This window comes from Capsella rubella, unplaced genomic scaffold (assembly GCF_000375325.1).
Source record: "Capsella rubella cultivar Monte Gargano unplaced genomic scaffold, Caprub1_0 scaffold_2, whole genome shotgun sequence".
NCBI lineage: Eukaryota > Viridiplantae > Streptophyta > Magnoliopsida > Brassicales > Brassicaceae > Capsella > Capsella rubella.
Window position 1 is genome coordinate 1,665,285 of NW_006238922.1, and position 20,330 is coordinate 1,685,614.

Below are 20,330 nucleotides of genomic sequence, written 5' to 3' on the forward strand. Positions count from 1 at the left end.
CTGAAGAAGACTTGATTAACCAACTTGGATTTAGATGACCTTCTTCGTATTTGAGACAAATCTTAGGTTTGAGTTCTTCAATTCATGGAGTTATGGTGAGTTTTAGGGATTTTGATCAGTTCCCTAGTTTTTATTATCTATAAACCACTTAATTTGAAGATATATGTAACATATGAAATTTATTAACTTTTTAAAGTCTTACGCGGTTGATCTATCTCGTTTAGCGTCTTTAGTTTTTTTTTCAACAGTACTTAACTATTGTAAAACTTTGTGAAGATGGTTAGTGCTAAGATAATGTATAGAGAATTTCTGGAATTTTTTTATATTTTAAAATAAAAAAAACATTCTAGAAAAGTTATAATCATAAATCAAAAGAAATAAAAGATGTAGATATTTTACCTTGAATTGATTGACGAGAAGAAATGTGACAAAATATATTTTGTTACATTTCTTCTCATGAATCAATCCAAGGTAAACTATCAACATCTTTTTTAGTTCTTTTGGTTATACGAGTTATTTTAGAAACATACTTTTCTAGAACGGTTTCGTGATTTATAATAAAAAAAGCAAAGACTTTATACTTTTTTTTGAATTGATTATTATCACAAGTGTTACTATAATTCAATGTTAAAAAAAGCAAAAGACGCTAAACGGGACCAGACTTACCGCATAATACTTTAAATATTTAATGATTATCATATGTTAGATATATCTTTAATTTAGGTGGGGTTTAGGTAATAAAAATCAATATTAGATATATATTAATTATTAATAATGTAAAAAAATAATATACTAAAAAAATCCATATTCGTAACAAATAAATTTGAATATAAATTTTATAAAATTAAAAACTAAACATTAATATAGCACTAATGAGAACTAGACTAAAACATCTATACGAAAAATCTAGAATGTGAAATTTGAAGAGGGAGACAAATCTTAAAATATATAGTTTGGTCTTCTCTTTTTTCACATAAGAGCTTATTAAAAAAATTAGTCTATATGTAAATTTGATGTACATTTTACAGAACTTATTTCAACTTTGTTCTAGGTTAATTTACTCCTATATATAGATGATCATGTTGTTGGGAGAATATTAGAGCAGATGTAGGAGGTAAAATGTATATATTTTTTTATAAGTTAGAGAGGAAGAAGATCTTACAGACTTTGGAGGGAATCAGTCTTGTAGACTGCAGCTATTGACAAGATTGATCGTGATAGCCTTCACACTCACAAAAACTTATTATGTATGGACTGGCAGCTATTGTTTGTTGCCCAAATAAAAATAAAACAAGCCACCACTAGACATATATTAGAATTAGATCACAGTTTTAGTATCTTCATAGGTTTACCCATGTGGCCAAAGGGATAAAGTTAGCAATTCTACGTCTGAGGAGAATCGATCTCTGGCCTAGACCAACATGGCGACTCTTCCACCAGACTAGAACCACTAGCCCACCACCTCTGGTTAACAGAGTTCAGGCTAAGTTTAAGGGGATTGATTAATAATATTAGAGAACTTAAGTACATGATCTTCATGAATTAGCAAAATCAAAAGTTTTCATCTTGATCATGTTATAACCATCACACAAATATGTACGCTGCAAGATGAAAGAGAAAGCAAACGATACAACCCAAAATCAGAATCCAATATAAGTAATACAATAAGAAAATGAAAAACTATAGAATCCAAGAGAACAACACGTACAGTCCAGAAAGATGAGTATGCAAAGAAAAAGCAATGATACAATCCAAAATAAACAGCACAACACAGTACTACAAGAAGAAAGAAAGCAGTGTTTCTGATTTTAGTATGGCATACCTTCATACTACCAAGAGCTAATATTGTGACATGCATCTCTTTCTGAATATAACTAAATACTCTGATTGAGAAAGCCACTTGGATTTAGACATTGTCTCTTAACAAAAATAAACACAAAGACGCTGCAAGATGAAAGAGTAAAACAAACGATGCACTCCACTAAGAAAGTAGAAGAAGAAGAAGCGTGGATTCTGGTTTTAGACAGACTATGAGGCTATGGCCACAGACCCTGCAATATCCTGTGGAGAAAAATGAAAGAATGTTAGTAACACTTTTTGTGAAAAGCATTGAAATTGAGAGGCACAACAGGTTCTCTATTATGCGATCAATTTTTCCAGAAAATCAATTTTTTTTTTTTTTTAAGAGTATCATATATATATACTAGAAGTAGACCCGCGATGCGCGAGATAAATTTGATATTAAATTTATAATAATTTTAATATATTTTTTGGAAATCAATTGGATTGAAGCAATTAAGTAATTCTCTTCATTTTTATGCACTATCTCATAGAATATTTATTTGATGTTTCCAAATTTTAAAATAAAACTAAGTGTATATGTTTTATGATTATTTTGTATTATGCAGATTGCTATCTACTGCATAAATTAATTAAAATACATTATAAATGATATTTCGTTTTACAAAAAAAAAAATCAAAAAGTTAAATAATTTTTTAATTTGTATTCAAAAAATTCCATCATCAATTAAAATAAGCATTAGAGTAATTTTTTTATTCATCTACATTAGGATACTAAGAGTAAGATTTATAGACTTAGAGCATTACAAACAACTCTTTGAACTTGTAAATATACTTTAGGTTTCTCCCTATGTCATATTCTTTTTTTTTTTGTTTTCAAAAAAATCATTGCTTATGAAATGTTGATTACTTTTTTCTTCGGTCTCTCAAAAAATCATATCTTCTAATATTTCATATAGGATAATATTTATATAATGACACATTAATACTTCAATTTTTTATTTGTCAACAACCTTATATTAATCCAGAGCATCAAAATAGCCTAATATTAATTACATATTCAATAAAAACCTAAACCATATGTATTCTTAAAAATAGGTTATGTTAATTAAAAAGAAAAGTCATATACAATTTATCATAGCCGCTTTGCTCTCTACCACGATTCCCGAGAAAAAAAAAATATTTTAATTTAAATGAAAATTAAATAATGTAACAATAACATCATGAGAATTTATATATAAATAAATTATAGGACAATAAGGAAAATAATAAGAAATAAAATTTTAGAGAAGAAATGGAAAATATTAAAATTTGGAAGAAGATATTAGGTTAGTACCAGGTAAGTTTTCTAATTTATCTACCAAAGTGTTGATTTCTTTGTATGTTTGGATACAAAAATAGTGGTCAATGTAAAGTTCATCTATTGTACTATGATCGTATAAGAAGACTTTAAAGTTATGGTTAGTTAGCCGGTAGGAGTTAAAATATTTTGTTTTAAGAAAAATCTGAAGGACCAAATTTAACCACGTTTTTTCGTTTTCAAAAAATACTTAGCCCTCATTAACATTTTAACGATATTTATATAATAATTTATTAGATCACAAAAATTAATTATAATGATACATAATATAAAAATAAATTACAAAGAATAATTTTAATACAAAAGAGGTAAGAAAATATTATTTGGAAAATGTGTTACGATAAAATATTTAATTAGAAATTTCTTAATTAGAAAAGAAAAATGCGATGTTTGGCATTTGGAAATCGAGAAATAAATTTATTTTCGAAGGTGTTTGGCTCTCTCAGTCCAAGGTTCTACATAAATCAAAATGCGATGTTCAGGCCTGGATGAATCATACTTCTATGGATCACAATTCTATCACTTCGGAGACTAGATCTTCAACTCAAAGAGTATTAGGTTGGGGAGCTTCTCAGCTAGGAACGTCTATTTCAACATTAGAAGCAGAAACAAAGTCATGTCTACCTGCATTACAACAAGTTTGGATAAGGGGTATTATGAATATTTGCTTTGAAGGAGATTGCAAGTTACTGATTGATATATTACAAAAACAATATTTTGATATTACAATTGAAGCTGTTCATCGGGACATTCTCTCTTGGGTTAATAAGTTTTCCAATGTTTCATTTGCTTTTTGTAATAGGAATTGTAACAAAGTTGCTCATGTATTAGCTTCTTCTGGATGTATTTCGATTCCCTTTTATTCTTATTTTTTAAATCCGCCTGTATGGCTATCAGACCAATTGTATTACGATTTTTTCAATTATCAAATATAATCATATTTTGATGAAAAAAAGAAAGAAAAGAAAAATGCATATATATGTAAGAAACTATGCGAACATCAAAAATATATAACGAAATGTATCTTTTTAACTTAATTCTAGTGAATTCTTTGCATTTAAATATATGTGAAATGGATTTTTAAATCAAAATTTTTATTTTTATAGCCTTCAAAATCTTTTATTTTACACATGTGTTGTTTCATACTTTCTTAATTTATAAGTATGATTAAATTTAAAAATATGTTAGATTTGTATCATACTTTCTAAAAATATTTATATCAAATTATTGAATGATCATTTCATTGATTTTTATGCCATATAACAACATAAAAAATAGAAAAATATTAAAGATACATGAATATAATGGAATAGGGTGAGGGTATGATTACTTATATGATGATAATCTAAAATATAAAATAGAGATGAATTTTCAAAAAACAAAAATTATAATAACATAAGATGTATATCATATAGTCTCTAATTTGTTTTTACAATTGAGCTTTTATAAAAGAATATTTTACTTGTTTTCTAAAACTCATACAAAAAAAAAAGAAAAAAAAACACGAAGCTCTTTTTTTATATATAATAATTGAGATAGAGAATTAGAGGATGAGAGAATGAGGGAATGATAACTGAAAAAATGAGTATATATAGGAAGAGAAGTTATGGGAGTTACAATTTCATACAAAAATTTATGGGAATCAATTATAATTTATTGTGTGCTGAAAAATTCAATGTAAAATATAGTTAATGCAAAGTTATATTATTTCAGTTTTTATATTAAAGTGTGAGTTTAATGTATATGACTAAATGTGTTTTATGGTTTAACTGTTTTTCAGTTTTATATTAAATTGTGAATTAAATATATATAATATATATATATATATATGATAATACATAATTTTTTTTTAAAAGTTAGATGCCAAGTGAACCAATAAGAATAGAGTGAAACTTTATTTATATAAATATATATATATATGATTTGTGAATAATATGATAATTATTCTTTGATTAAATTTATCATATATCTTTGATTAAATTTCGTGATATTATATTCTATTAAACTGTGTTTCCTCTCTCAACTGTTTAATAATAGTAAATTTAAACTAATTTTGTTTTCTAAATTAAATAATAGTAAATTAAATAATAGAATATTTTTTGGTTAAATAGTTACTTTATCTAAATATTTTAGATGTACTAATTTATTATACTTAAAAACAATCAAACTTTCTCTAATTTCATTATTTACCATAGATTTCACCATGCTAAAGTAAAAAAAAAACAATTCTCTTTAATTATTTTCCAAAAATTATAAAAAAAAAATATGTTATAAATAATTTTTTACCCGGTATATAATAACTTAAGGAAAACATACTTTAAACGGAGGAGGAAATTTTCATGTGATTTTTGAACTTTAAATCTTAAGGAAAAAACCCATACCAATTTTCTTTGAATACAAAGAAAAAAAAATTGACTACTCCATTTTATGTATAGTTTATATGATGTTTAATTTAAATAGAAACTAAAATTAGGGAAAATATTTTTTGCAACAATGACACTTTTTAAAAAAGAAAATAATACATATCTTATAACTTACAACACAATATTACAAATAAAATAACTTTTAAATGTTAAATTAGAAATTAATAAAAATGACACATGTCAAGAATATAGAGCGCCAAATGTTGCTTTGTGAGGCAAAGTTAGAAGAAACCTTGTCTTATTATATAAGACTAGGTTCGGATCCGCGCTACAGCGCGGGGGAAATAATTAACTATATATATATATTTTAGCGGATTAGGATACATTACATTTTAATTTTATTGCAATGTAGTCGATTACAGTGAATTGTATATTTGTATAATAAGTTTAAATAAAATAATAAACGAAAAATTGAATAAATAATAATACATTGAATTTTGATACAATTAAAAAAACAGTGAAAAGTTAACAGCACAAAAAAAAATTATTCAATTGACCCTTTTTGTAGTAAAAGTAGAAATATACGTAAAACTTTTCACCGTGTTTTTAATATTGGTCATACTGATTTTAAATCATTGTTCAGAATATTTAACCAAATGTAGTTGAGTATTATACGCCCGTTTTGAAAAATTCAAATTGCAACATATGCAGAAAAAATTAAATTTTTATTAAATTTTTTTATTATATAGTATAATATCATAAATTTAAAATAATATCAAATAAATGTCAAAGAAGAATGATAATTGCTTTTAATATATTATATTAAATAGTTAGAGAAATATTAGGAAATCATAAAATTAGTTATGGAAATAATATAATCTTAAAATTAGGTATGGAAAGTATCTCTCTCGTATCTCTCTCGTATCTCTCTCGTATCTCTCTCGTGTAAGAAAATAAAAATAACTCTGATTCGATTATAAGAAATAATTACCCCCATTAAATGAACCAAACGGAAGAGAATAAGAGTAGTAATAATTAATTACCTGGTTGATTGAAGGCAAGAATCGATTTTTGGTATCTTCGTCCTCCCATTCAAGCTCATTTATCTGTTTTTGAGGAAGCATATGTATTTCAAAGTCATCAAGTCGTGGGACACTTGTAGCATTTAAGGGAAGCTTTCTCAGCTTTGGACAATCCCTTACACTTATGCTCCTCAAAACCGGAAAGGGGAGAGGACTCCAGCAGATACTCTCCAGCTTCGGCAAATTTATCAAATATAAGAATTCTAGTTTCAGAAATGGGATAATACCTTTGAAATTGGTTGCTTTCTCTTTGTTTATTATTTCTCCCACTTCTCTTGAATCTGTAATCTGTAGGCCGACTAGATTTGGAGCAAACAACAGCCAAGTCAGATCCTTCATGCTATGGCACTTGCTTATATGCAGATATGAGAGGTTGGTAAAGCATGGAATTGTCGGATTGTTAATCTCCGAGACATGGCTACTTATCTCGACTGGCTTTTCAATACTCTGGAGTGGCTTTTCTTGAAAATCGATAATATCCATACTAGTTATGCAGTTTGCCAACCTTTGATTTCCAAATATTAGATCCAAACTTAACTCCGCCGATAGAGTTATCCTTAGATCTTGTAGATTCTTCAAGAGCTGCAGCTCCTTTAATAAACTAACATCTCCATGAACATTAGACTTTCCCAGATTCAACAATCTTAAACTCAGCAACCTTGATATCCCTCTGATACTAAAAAGTTTCTTTGTATCATATAAAATCAGGTGAGTTAGCCTTTTCAATTCTTGGAGACCAACCGGCAGTTGCTCTATACATGTTTCCGACAAATCAAGAAACTGCAAGGAGACCAGCTCTGATATCTGCTCTGGAAGTTCACCCAATCTGTAATTTTTTGATAAATCCAAGACAACTAGCTTTTGCATTGACTGAAGGAATTCACCTGAGAGATTCTTCAATTTATTCTCTTGGAGGAACAGAGTTGTAAGTTCACAACAATTGGAACGTCTGCATGTTATCTCTTCAATTTTATTATTCATTAGTGACATTCTTCTCACAGCTCCCCAATCCTTGACTTCTGGTAATTCAACTAATCCGACTCTTGCTCGCACAACAAAAGCCTCCTTCTGTTTCCCAAAATCGGATGCAATCCACAGAGCCATTTCACGAACCACATCATGCATCATAACACAACTTTCATCAGACCGACTCCTGACTTCAGTTAGTAAGTTTGCACGGATAAGGGTGCCGAGCATCGTATAACCCTTATTCCTCGCTCTTTTAATATCCTCTTCTTCTCCGATGAATCCTTCGCATATCCAATAGTTTATCAAACTTCTTTTTTCTATCTTAAAATCTTCTGGAAACAGAGCACAATACAAGAAACAGGACTTGATATTGTCATCCATCAAGCTATCGTAACTGAACTTGAGAATTGGAAGAATATTATTTTCCATGCCCGAAAACTCTGCAGCAGATGTAGTCAAAACATCGATTGCATGCTCCCATTCTTGTACCATAGTCTTAGATGACATCGCCTCACCAATGACACTGAGCGCCAGTGGCAAACCATGACATTTTTCAGCAACTCTTTTTGCAAGCTCGACAGTTCCGGGATCTTTTCTTAATGAGTTCTCTCCCACTTTCTTTTTAAATAATTCCCATGCTTCATCTTCTTTCAAACAGTGGACTTCCATGGGATCATCATCTCCCATCTGCCCACATACTCCCCGAGAACGAGTGGTGAATGCTACTTTGCATCCATTTTCTCTTGTTTGAGATGGAATTCCAATGGCTTCTAAATCCACTTTCTCCCATATATCATCTAGCATCAATACAAACCTCTTCCCCTGCAACTTTCTGTGTATCTTAGTGGCCTTATTACGTTCGTTTTTGTTCTTCCACTCGTCGTCACAAAGATTTAATATTTCTGCAATATCGTCTTGAATCTTCGATTTCTGTGCGCCTTGCGACACCACGATCCATATCACAACGTCGAACCGACCACTAAATTCAGAGAGCTTATTGTGGATTTTCTTGAAAAGGGTAGTTTTACCGACACCGCCCATACCGTGCAGACCCATGATTCCGACTCCATCTTCCATTAGGCGATTCCACGCCTTCTTGAGCATTTCTTCCTGACCAACCGTAGGGTAGCTAGGCATCTCCTCCACTCCATGAGAGTTTCTGTCGTTCCCACATAAGTAACTAAAGATACGTATTACCGTTTGATCATCAATATTATAAGTGAAAGAAAAACAAGTACCCATAAATTTGATAATAAAGAGAGAAAAGTTTCAGTAAGCAACAACGAAGCTCAAGAAGTGTTTTAGGTGAAAAATTATTGGAGATAACATCTTCTTGCTCCAATACCAATGGTTTAGAGATTATCAAAGAAATTAAGATAGAGACATTGGCGTCGTTGATTTCAGACCATTCGGCTTCCATGTGATTACTCTTATCTTTTTGGTGAGGTAGCTAAAGTCCATACAAATTAGTTTCTGGCAATTATATTGGCATCTAATGACTTTTCAACTTTTCAAAGCTACGACTCGCTTTCATTTTAGTTTAGAGTACACAGAGTAAAAATTAGAATCCTTTTTTTTTCTGAATCCACAAGCAGAGTGATAGAACCAATAATTAAGCCCTTTTGTCACTCTTATATCAAGTCTTGTAAGCACACAAAAATAAAATAAATAACATTGAAATCAAAACGTTTAAAATTAGGAAACTAAGTGCTATTAAAGAAATTAAGAAGACAAAAACAATTTACTACAACTAATATTTTACCTGACAGTGGAGCCTAAGTTCATACCTAGGCATGCAACGGTAACTGAAAAATGGAGATAGAAAAGCTAACTGTAATAATGAAAATGGAGTAATTGGTCTGTTTTGATTTTACATGTTAATACATAGATTAATGGAGTTGAGAATAGTGAGCTACAGTTCAATTGCTAGAGACTACAGCACAAATGTGGCCTAAACAATACTACAGCTAGCACAAATGGTTAATTTATTTTACAGTCTCTAGTTGAAAAAAAAAAGGAATGACTTTGTCCCATTCAAAAAAAAAAAGGAGTCATTAAAATAGAGAAAAATATATAAAAGAAGCAACGTTCATATGTAGAAACTAAAAACTTTTGAATGTAATTATATTTCTCTGGAAAATAATAAGAATGACTATTTAATATAATTTTTTTTTTTTAAAGGAGTCATAAAAATAGAGAAAAATATATAAAAGAAGCAACGTTCATATGTAGAAACTAAAAACTTTTGAATGTAATTATTTTTTTCTTGAAAATAAGAAGAAAAAAGACCTTTGAAATTTCAATACGAGCGTGTGTGTTAAAGTGATTCCACTTTCGTGCGACTGAAAAAAGTGTTCCACTTTCACTGCTGGTGACCTAAAATGACGATCGTAAACAAAATGAGACGATTCAATTTTATCAAATTTACTAATCATTTAAATGATACCGTTTTTGAGATAATGATTCGAATCCAACCAAATTAAAATAAAGTCTTAAACTCAATGGTAACGGTTATATATATATCCAATAAAGATTTATAGCAAACATTACTAACTTCTCTAAAACCATATTCATCATTTGGTGTTTAAACTCTTAAACATTACAAACATTACTAACTTCTCTATAACTTATAAACATTACTAACTCATTTGGTGTTTAAACTCTCATATTCTTAGGATATAAAAAATGAACAAATAAAACATATTCATCACTCCACATAAATTACAAAATTTTAATTAGCACAAAAAGAAGTACATGATCTTCCAATGTTTTCATGAAAAAAAAAAAAAGAAGAAGTACATGATCTTCATGAATTAGCAAAATCAAAAGTTTTCATCTTGATCATGTTATAACCATCACCCAAATATGTACGCTACAAGATGAAAGAGAAAGCAACTAGTACAACCCAAAATCATAATCCAATATAAGTAATACAATACAAAAATGAAAAATATATAATCCAAGAGAACAACACACACTCCAGAATAGAACACAACACAGTACTACAAGAAGAAAGAAAGCAATATTCATCATACTACCTAGATCTAGTTTTTGTGGCATGCATCTCTTTCTGAATATAATAAATACTCTGATTGAGCCAGCCACTTGGATTTAGACATTGTCTCTTAACTAAAATAATCACAAAGATGCTGCAAGATGAAAGAGTAAAGCAAACGATACAATCAAATAAGAAAATAGTAGTAGAAGAAGAAGAAGAAGCGTGGATTCTGGTTTTAGACAGAATCTATGACCACATACCGTGCAATATGCTGAGGAGAAAAATGAAAGAATGTTAGTAACAGTTTTTGTGGAAAGCATTGAAATTGATAGGCACAACAAGTTCTCTATTATCTCTCTCGTGTAAGAAAATAAAAATAACTCTGATTCGATTACAAGAAATGAACCAAACATAAGAGAATGACGAGTAATAATTAATTACCTGTCCTATGGAAGGCATGAATCGATTTTTGGTATCTTGGTCCTCCCATTCAAGGTCATACATCTGTTTTGGATCCAGCATATGTATTCCAAATTCATCAAGTCGTGGGACACTTGTAGCATTTAAGGGCAGCTTTCTCAGCTTTGGACAATCCCTTACACTTATGCGCCTCAAAAATGGAAAGGGGAGAGGACTCCAGCAGATACTCTCAAGCTTCGGCAAATCTTCCAAACCTAAGTATTCTAGTTTCAGAAATGGTGTAATACCTTTAAAATTGGTTGCTTTCTCTTCGTTTATTATTTCTTCCACTTCTCTTGAATCTTCAATCTCTAGGGAGACAAGATTTGGAGCAAACAATACCCAACTCAGATCCTTCATGCTATGCCACTTGTTTATATTCACGGCGATGAGGTTGGTAAAGCATGGAATTGTCCGATTGTTAATCTCCGAGACATGGCTACTTATCGCCCATAGGCTAAGAAGATTCTCAATACTCTGGAGTGGCTTTTCTTGAAAATCGATAATATCCATAGTAGTTATGCAGTTTGCCAACCTTTGATTTCCTAATATTAGCTCCAAACTTAACTCCGCCGATAGAGTTATCCTTAAATCTTGTAGATTCTTCAAGAGCTGCAGCTCCTTTAATAAACTAGCATCTCCATGAACTTTAGAGCTTACCAGATTCAACATTCTTAAACTCAGCAACCTTGATATCCCACTGATACTACAAAGTTTATTTGTAAAAAATAAACCTAGGTAAGTTAGCTTTTTCAATTCTTGGAGACCAACCGGTAGTTGCTCTATACCTGTTTCCGACAAATCAAGAAACCGCAAGGAGACCAGCTCTGATATCTGCTCTGGAAGTTCACTCAAGTCGATATTATACGATAAATCCAAAACAACTAGCTTTTTCATAGACTGAAGGAATTCACCAGAGAGATTCTTCAATTTATTCTCTTGGAGGAACAGAGTTGTAAGTTCACAACAATTGGAACGTCTGCATGTTATCTCTTCAATTTTATTATTCATTAGTGACATTCTTCTCACAGCTCCCCAATCCTTGACTTCTGGTAATTCAACTAATCCGACTCTTGCTCGCACAACAAAAGCCTCCTTCTGTTTCCCAAAATCGGATGCAATCCACAGAGCCATTTCGCGAACCACGTCATGCATCATAACACAACTTTCACCATACCGACTCCTAACTTCAGTTAGTAAGTTTGCACGGATAAGGGTGCCGAGCATCGTATAACCCTTATTCCTCGCTCTTTTAATATCCTCTTCTTCTCCGATGAATCCTTCGCATATCCAATAGTTTATCAAACTTCTTTTTTCTATCTTAAAATCTTCTGGAAACAGAGCACAATACAAGAAACAGGACTTGATATTGTCATCCATCAAGCTATCGTAACTGAACTTGAGAATTGGAAGAATATTATTTTCCATGCCCGAAAACTTTGCAGCAGATGTAGTCAAAACATCGATTGCATGCTCCCATTCTTGTACTGTATTTTTAGATGACATTGCTTTACCAATGATACTAAGCGCCAGTGGCAAACCATCGCATTTTTCAGCAACCTTTTTGGCTAGCTCGACGGTTCCGGGATCACTTCTTAAGGTATTGTCTCCGACCTTGGTTTTAAACAGTTCCCATGCTTCATCTCGTTTCAAACAATTGACTTGCATAGGTTCATGGTCCCCCATCCGTCCACATACTTCCCGGGAACGAGTGGTGAATGCTACTTTGCATCCATTTTCTCTGGTTGGAAACGGTACTCCGATGGCTTCTAAATCCACTTCCTCCCATATATCATCTAGCATCAAAACAAATCTCTTCCCCTTTAAAACAGTGTGTATCTTAGTGGCCTTATCAATGTCATTCTTGTTCTTCCACTCGTCGCCACAAAGATGTAGCTTTTCTGCAATATCTTCTTGAAGCTTTGATATCGTTGCACCTTGAGATACCACGATCCAGATCACAACATCAAAAGTACTATTTAAGAGCTTATTGTGGATTTTTTTGAAAAGGGTAGTTTTACCCACACCACCCATACCGTGCAGTCCCAAGATTCCAACTCCATCTTCCATTAAGCGTTTCCAGGCCTTCTCAAACATTTCTTCCTGACCAACCGTAGGCTGAGTAGGCATCTCCTCCACTCCAGGAGAGTCTCTGTTGATGATCCCACATAATAAACTATATAATTTTATTAGATCATCAACAGTAAACTGGAAAGAACAACAATTCCCCATAAATTTGATAAATAAAGAGAGAAAAGTTTCAGTAAGCAACAACGAAGCTAGCTAAAGCTGAAGTAGAAGAAGTGTTTTAGGTGACAAAATATTGGAGATAACATCGTCTTGCTACAATACCAATGGTTTAGAGATTATCAAAGAAAATAATTAAGATAGAGAAAGACATTGGCGTCGTTGTTTTCAGACCACTCGGTTTACAAATTAGTTTCTATTGACTTTTCAAAGTGACGACTCGCTTTCATTTTAGTATAGACTATATTGAGTAAAAAATTAAAATCTTTCTTTCTGAACCCACAAGCAGAGTGATCGAACCAATAATTACGCCATTTTGTTACTCTTGTATCAAGTCTCGTAAGCACACAAAAAAAAAAACATTGAAATCAAAACATTTTCAAAATAGGAAACAATTAAGAAGACTATTAGGGGATAAGTACATATATTATCATATACTTATATTTGTATGGCGACAAAAAAAATAAAAAATACTTATATTTGTATTAGGATAAAGACCAAAACAATTGACTAAAACTAGTATTATACCTGACAGTGGAGCCTGAGTTCATACCTAGGCATGCAACGGTAACTGAAAATGTAGATAGAAAAGCTAATTGTAATAATAAAAAAATGGAGTAATTGGTTTGTTAATACATTAATGATTTGTGATTTTACATGTTAATACATTAATGGAGTTGAGAATAGTGAGCTACATTTCAATTGCTAGATGTTCAGTTCAGATTTTAGATGATTTGGAATTGGTTCAAGTAACACTACAGCACAAATGTGGCCTAAACAAAACTACAGCACACATGGTTAAAAAAATTTTAAGTCTCTAGTTGAAAAATAAAAAAATGACTATTTAATATAAAATTCAAAAAAAAGGAGTCATAAAAATAGAGAAAAATATATAAAATAAAAGAAGCAACGTTCATATGTAGAAACTAAAAACTTTTCAATGTAATTATTTTTCTCTTGAAAATAAGAAGAAAAAAAACCTTTGAAATTTCAATGCGAGTGTGTGTGTTAAAGTGATTCCACTTTCGTGCGACTGAAAAAAAGTGTTCCACTTTCACTGCTGGTGACCTAAAATGACGATCTTAAACAAAATGTGACGATTCAATTTTATAAAATTTACTAATCATTTAAATGATACCGTTTTTGAGATAATGATTCGAATTCAACCAAATTAAAAAATTCTTACTAAATGGTAACGGTTATATATTCATCAAAGATTTATAGCAAACATTACTAACTTCTCTAAAACCATATTCATCATTTGGTGTTTAAACTCTTAAACATTACAAACATTACTAACTTCTCTAAAACTTATAAACATTACTAACTCATTTGGTGTTTAAACTCTCATATTCTTAGGATATAAAAAAAGAACAAATAAAACCATATTCATCATTCCACAGAAATTACAAAATTTTAATTACCACAAAAAGAAGAACACACAAATGAATTACGGAGGTAACGTAATTTAGTAGCTTTTACGAATTTTACAAAATCAAACGTCAAAATGTGAAAAAAAAAAAAAAATCCCCGGAATATTCGTTTTATTTTTCTTCAGAGAAATATGAAACACTCTAACGAAACTAGAGGGTTCTCTAACAATTCCTCAGTGGTATAACCGTAATTCTCATGCTGCTCTTGATCCAACCCGTTTTTATTCGGATCTTGCCTAACCCGACCCGGGGACTGATTATTCTTCCTAGTCCTCGCCCCACCCACCCGACTATTCTGATTCGGATCCATCACCGATCTGTTCGTCGCCGGCGATCTCGACCTTCTCCCGGATCTCTCACCCGGGTCTCTCACACCCGACCCGTATCTCGCTCCGTTACACGTACTGTTGTTTCTCTTACGTGGAGACTGATCAGTCCTCCGGGTCGGGTAATTATTATTACCCGTGACCCGGGTCCGAGTCTTCGCCGGAGATCTCTGAGTCTTCCTCTGTTTCATCATCACGTCTTCCTCATCGTAGCTATTAATCACAACCGTCGAAGACACACTCTCACTCAAACTCAAGCTACAAACCTCCGAAACCTCCGAGCCTTCTTCATGATCAGTCGAACCGGGTCGGATCGTAACCGGGTCTGAAACCATTTTCAAGAAGCCTTGTTTTATCTTCTCCTCATCTTCTCGGATCTTGGTCTTCACCGGATCTTTGATCGTCGAAGTGTGCATATTAGTAGAAGTAGTGAGCAAAGTTGTCTCAGACAAGACTTCTTTAACTACTGTCTCTTCTTCGACAATGGTCGTGTTCTTGTCGGAAACGTTCTCGTTTTCACGATCAGTGGTGCCGGGGCTGAAGCAGCAATTACCCATTAGAGAGAATGAGAAGCGACGACGTAGTTTGATCGGAGATTAGAGAGTAGCAGTAGTAGTAGTAATAACTCTTCTGGTTGTGTTATAATTGTGTGGTGACAGCAGAGGATGATTGTGATGAAGTAAGAGTATTTATTGTTAATATTTTTTTTTTGGGACAGTTGATAATAATAATAATGTGTAAAAAGATAAATAATACAACTACCCCTTAAAGTCTCTTTAGTTTTATAATGATTTCAAATAGTAATTATGTCTGTTGAATAAACTTAAAACCCCCATGCAAATTTCAATTTTTCTTGATATATAATGACGTTAATAAAGTTATGATAACTTTTTAGACAAGTAAATTTTAAAAAATCTTTACACAAGATGAGTTGTTAATTATGTACTTACGACAAAAAAAAGAAGTGACGTAATTAGATCCTTTCGGGAAGGATTTACTAGTGGAGTTTTTTGTTTATTGTTTTCAAATTTGATTGGATCCAAAAATCTATAGAAAAAATATTGTAGTTGTTGTTTTAAAAAAAGTTGTAAATTTAATTTCTAGTCACATGACTCACATGCATAAAAATGGCTATAGATCTAAAACAAGCCATCTCCCAAAGAGTTCATTGAACTAAACATTTGATTTTGCCTAACATTTTTAAGCTTCCGGGCAAAGTACAAAAGCAGACGTAGTTTATTTAGGCTTTGAATGGCAAAACATGTTAAGCAGAGCAGATCAAGTATTTTAGGCAGATCTAACAAAAAAAAGCAGATCAAACAGATTTGACAGTTCAAGTGCAGATCAAATATTAAACACTTTAAAATAGAGGTGTTTGATCTGCTTTGAAAAAACATGACTATAAAATAATTTTTTCTTTTTTTTTTGGTCCACCTACAGATTTTTAGCAGGAAAACTGCCTTTATAAATGATAATTATTAATTTTGATGAATGGTGAACAAAGTGCAGTTTATCTGTCCCACTATATATCTGCTTTATATCTGTCTTTCCATTCAAACCCTTAGTTCTGTAAGACTGTAACAATTCAATTCATGAAACAGCAGAGCTGACACACTAATTTGGAGTTTTTTTGGAGGACCTGATTATATATAAAGAGAATGTTTGTTTTTACTTAGGCAGTGATAATTACGAAGGTGAGAGACTTATGTCAGAGATCTGAAATCGTATCATAACGTAAGCTAGCCCTGGGCAAAAAGCCCGTACCCGAAGCCCATACCCGAACCCGGCCCGTTAGGCCCGTACCGAACCCGAACCCGATTAAAGAGGATACCCGATCGGGTTTTGGTTTTGAAACTTCCGGGTTCGGGTCCGGGTTCGGGTAAACCCGAAGACCCGACCATACCCGATTAAACCTGATTTCATTCATGCCTTTGTAATTTTGTTGATCGATTAAGATTTCATTGCCCAGAAACAGAATCGATTTGCTTCCATACAACAAACAAACTGGATTCACATCCCAGAGATGCTCCTCCTCCCTCTGAGTTTTCAACAAATAATTCTGAGGTGAGTTTTCTAGTTTGTCTATGTCTTTCTCTCTCGTACGTCTCTCTCTAGCACCATGTTTATTGAATTCAGTGTGTTCTGCGTTTTTTGTTTTTGTTCTTACTTCTTAGTATTGAAGCGTCTGTTGTTAGTTTGATTTATAAAGCGTGTGTTCTTAGTAGCGTTTTAGTGAAGTCAGTCTTGGAATCGTGTGTTCTTATATAATGGAGTGATTGGAATCATGTGTTCTTATATATGATTTGTGTTCTTATATATGTTCTCTGTAACTCTTCTGGTTTCTATGTTTAGACCCTTTTGTAGATGATCTTCTTGTTCTGTAATCTGTATCACATTTATCAAATGATTCTGTCAGAAAAAAAAATGTGACTATGACTAACCTTCATGTTCCGGCCGAAGAGATGCCTTTTTTGATATAATATAGTATAGAGCTTGTGTGATATTCGCTTCTGTATATTTCTGGTGGGTCAAATGTAGATCTGTCCTAAATGTGTCAAACAGATTCTTTCTTACACATATAAATATATAATTAGAGAGTTTGGATCACTAGATGAAGACAAGAGATGACTTGGGAAACTAAAGAAGATATAAGTGTTTAAAATAATTTGTTTGACTCATGAACGTGTGTAAGGAAGCTCATGCTTCTTTGAGACAACTCATGAACGTGGCATTGTACCAAAGTAGGTTTATATACATACACATGCTTCTTTGAGTTGTGGGTTCTAGCTCTACTTCGTATCAAGACATTGTTGCCATTACCCGCAGCCACACACTTGTATGTTTAAGTCATTTAATTTTTCATCTCTTCTTTATAGATTGCATGAATCTTATTAGGACACATTTAGGGGAAGAGTATGTGAGTTCCCTGTCGTGAATGGTGTTCAATATAAAGGAGATGGTTATACTTCCTGCAAGCGTATGTTTTTGTAAGTCTTCTTGTTTTTTTTTTTTTCTATTTTCTCTCATTGTACACTTTTGTTCAGTGATCTTATAAATTTCTCTTTATCTTGTTCTTGGTCCAGCTTATGGACCTGCAAGATGTTCAATGAACGATGGAGGCTGCTGGTCTGAAACTAGAAAGGGTCTAACTTTCTCTGCTTGTTTGGTTAAGTGACTAATGCTTTTTCTTCCTCTTTGCTAAAGTTTGATTTTTTTTTTCTGACTTTCTATGTATTTGATATAGAACTCGGGAACATCATGATGTCGTTGCCCTTTAGGCTTCCATGGAGATGGTCTGAACCAAGGCGATAAGTAAATAAGAATAGTTGTTATTAAGAACCCGAAACAAAACCGAACCCGAACCCGAAAAACCCGATCTGAACCCGAGCCCGCCCGAAGATATATATATATCCGAATGGGCTTTAGAGGTCTAAACCCGAAAACCCGAAAACCCGAAAAGCCCGGCCCGACCCCGAACGGGCCCCCGAACGCCCAGGGCTAACGTAAGCCGAATCTTTTGACCAGAAAAAAAACATGTAAGACGAATCTAAAAAGTGGACAGATCTAGTTCTCGATTATAGCATATTCATGACCACTTCAGTTCCTGACAAATCTTGAATACATATATAAGTAAGCCACGGTTTTTGCAGTTTGGTTCCTCTAATTCTGGTGTAGCCGATAGGTATATGGTCTCCTAGCATCAACACAGAGACCCCTTTTGAGTACATACCTATCTGCAAATCCATATAAACGCCACAAAATCAGTCTCCAATCAAAGAAGTTGATATCCAAACAGTTTAACTGAGAGAAAAAAACTAAACCTCTAATTGTGTTGGACAAATGAAATGTGTTTATGTTCCCAAAAAACAGAATTTGATGTTAGCACAAAATCACATGAGGTTGATCTAAACCTCTTAATTTGAGAGGACTTACATTGTATGGGTCCTCCCATGTTTGAATGATTCTAGTTATGTTCACATGGTATGTTCTTTGTGTAAATGTCACATGCCAATTACTTTCTAACCCCCAAATGACAATTCCTAACCAAAGACTAAAATCATTTCCAATCGGTAAATCAAGACAATGAGATCATGATTTCACATCTAACAAAACCCACTTTCAAGATCAAACTCAAGTATTCAGTTAAGCTAATGCCTAAAATCAAAACTCGAAGAGAAGAGAGACAAAAAGGGAATCTATGATCTCTATGCAAAAGATGAGGACACCCACTGATCACAAATTAAACAAAGGGACAAAACTATTGGGCCATTTTGTGTTCCTAGGATATGCAAAGTCAAAATAGTAGGGTAGAGACCACATCTTCTATCTCCACAAGCATAGGGTTCTGTACTTACAAAATCAATCAATCTCCAATACAAAATCACATTTCTATTTTACCCTTTTCCCCATCCTCTATCGACATTATGGAAAGAAAAGAAAAAAACAGATATGATTACTAATGATATCAATGAATGCATCACCATAAGTATCCGTGTGTGTGTATGTGTGACAAAGTGTATAAGAAAGTTTTGATCGTGATGATGCAAAAGCATGTGTGTGGGTTCAATACCAATGAGTAAACGAACCCTATGATGTTTTCTTTGTTTTGCTTTTAGGAGTTAGGACCAAGAAAAGTGTACAAATCAATTACAAAGAACTATTTGGAACACATCACTATCAAGTAAAAGATCAGTTATGCATAAGAAGAAGGAAAAAATGTGATCTTTTTGGTTAATTCACCACAAAGTTTAAAACTTTTGATACCAAATATGCATCATTCAACACAAAGATCCAAACTTTCAACTAAATTTTATCAAATTTTGCACGAGTTGAGAAATAAAGATACTAACTTTGGGAGACTGGTAACCAAGTTTTGAAGAGCAGAGTCACTGAACCCGACCCGAGAGTCCAGACCCGAAAGGACTCGACCCGAGGAAGAATCTGAGCTAGTAGTAGTTGTGGTGTTGGTGGTTCGAATCAGTCTCTCGAAAATGGCAATGATGAGGAACAATGAGATGAGAACTGCGGTGGCAACGAAACCGAAAGAAACAGTGTTGATCGAGTAGTCTAACTGAGATATCCAAGGCTCCTCTCGCCGGAGCTTCCACTGGTGGCCATTGGTGGTTCTGGTTCAATGTAGCTTTGAAGCTCTCTAGCTCTCTCATGTCGTTCTTGTTTCTTGTGTGAGTGTAATTGGGGTTTAGCTGTATTCACTGTATGTATTTCGTTATTGGCTTAGCAATGGAGGGAAGGTAGAAGAGAGAGAGGGAGCAATGTTGGGGTTTAGATTGCA

General features: G+C 32.7%; 3 protein-coding genes across 4 annotated transcripts; all 3 read right to left on the minus strand.

Moving 5' to 3' along the window:
* Positions 1 to 1,780: 1,780 nt before the first annotated feature.
* Positions 1,781 to 8,938, minus strand: LOC17895777 (probable disease resistance protein At1g61300). 2 transcript variants are annotated; one of them, XM_023788582.1, is made up of 2 exons: positions 6,567 to 8,938; positions 1,781 to 2,061 (listed from the first exon to the last, which is right to left on the minus strand). In XM_023788582.1, exons 1-2 carry the CDS (start codon positions 8,814 to 8,816, stop codon positions 2,029 to 2,031), a joined length of 2,283 nt encoding a protein of 760 aa, XP_023644350.1. In that variant the 5' UTR covers positions 8,817 to 8,938; the 3' UTR covers positions 1,781 to 2,028. The 2 variants fall into 2 exon arrangements, with proteins under 2 accessions (XP_023644350.1, XP_006300767.2); XM_006300705.2 differs by lacking the exon at positions 1,781 to 2,061 and adding an exon at positions 3,563 to 3,784.
* Positions 8,939 to 10,731: 1,793 nt separating this feature from the next.
* Positions 10,732 to 13,363, minus strand: LOC17896312 (probable disease resistance protein At1g61300). Its single transcript, XM_006300712.2, has 2 exons — positions 11,014 to 13,363; positions 10,732 to 10,843 (listed from the first exon to the last, which is right to left on the minus strand). The coding sequence occupies exons 1-2, from the start codon at positions 13,261 to 13,263 to the stop codon at positions 10,808 to 10,810; spliced, it is 2,286 nt and encodes a 761-aa protein (XP_006300774.1). The 5' UTR covers positions 13,264 to 13,363; the 3' UTR covers positions 10,732 to 10,807.
* A 1,319-nt stretch (positions 13,364 to 14,682) lies between these two features.
* Positions 14,683 to 15,691, minus strand: LOC17894529. Its single transcript, XM_006300870.2, has one exon. It carries the CDS (start codon positions 15,592 to 15,594, stop codon positions 14,833 to 14,835), a length of 762 nt encoding a protein of 253 aa, XP_006300932.1. The 5' UTR covers positions 15,595 to 15,691; the 3' UTR covers positions 14,683 to 14,832.
* Between the last annotated feature and the right edge of the window lie 4,639 nt (positions 15,692 to 20,330).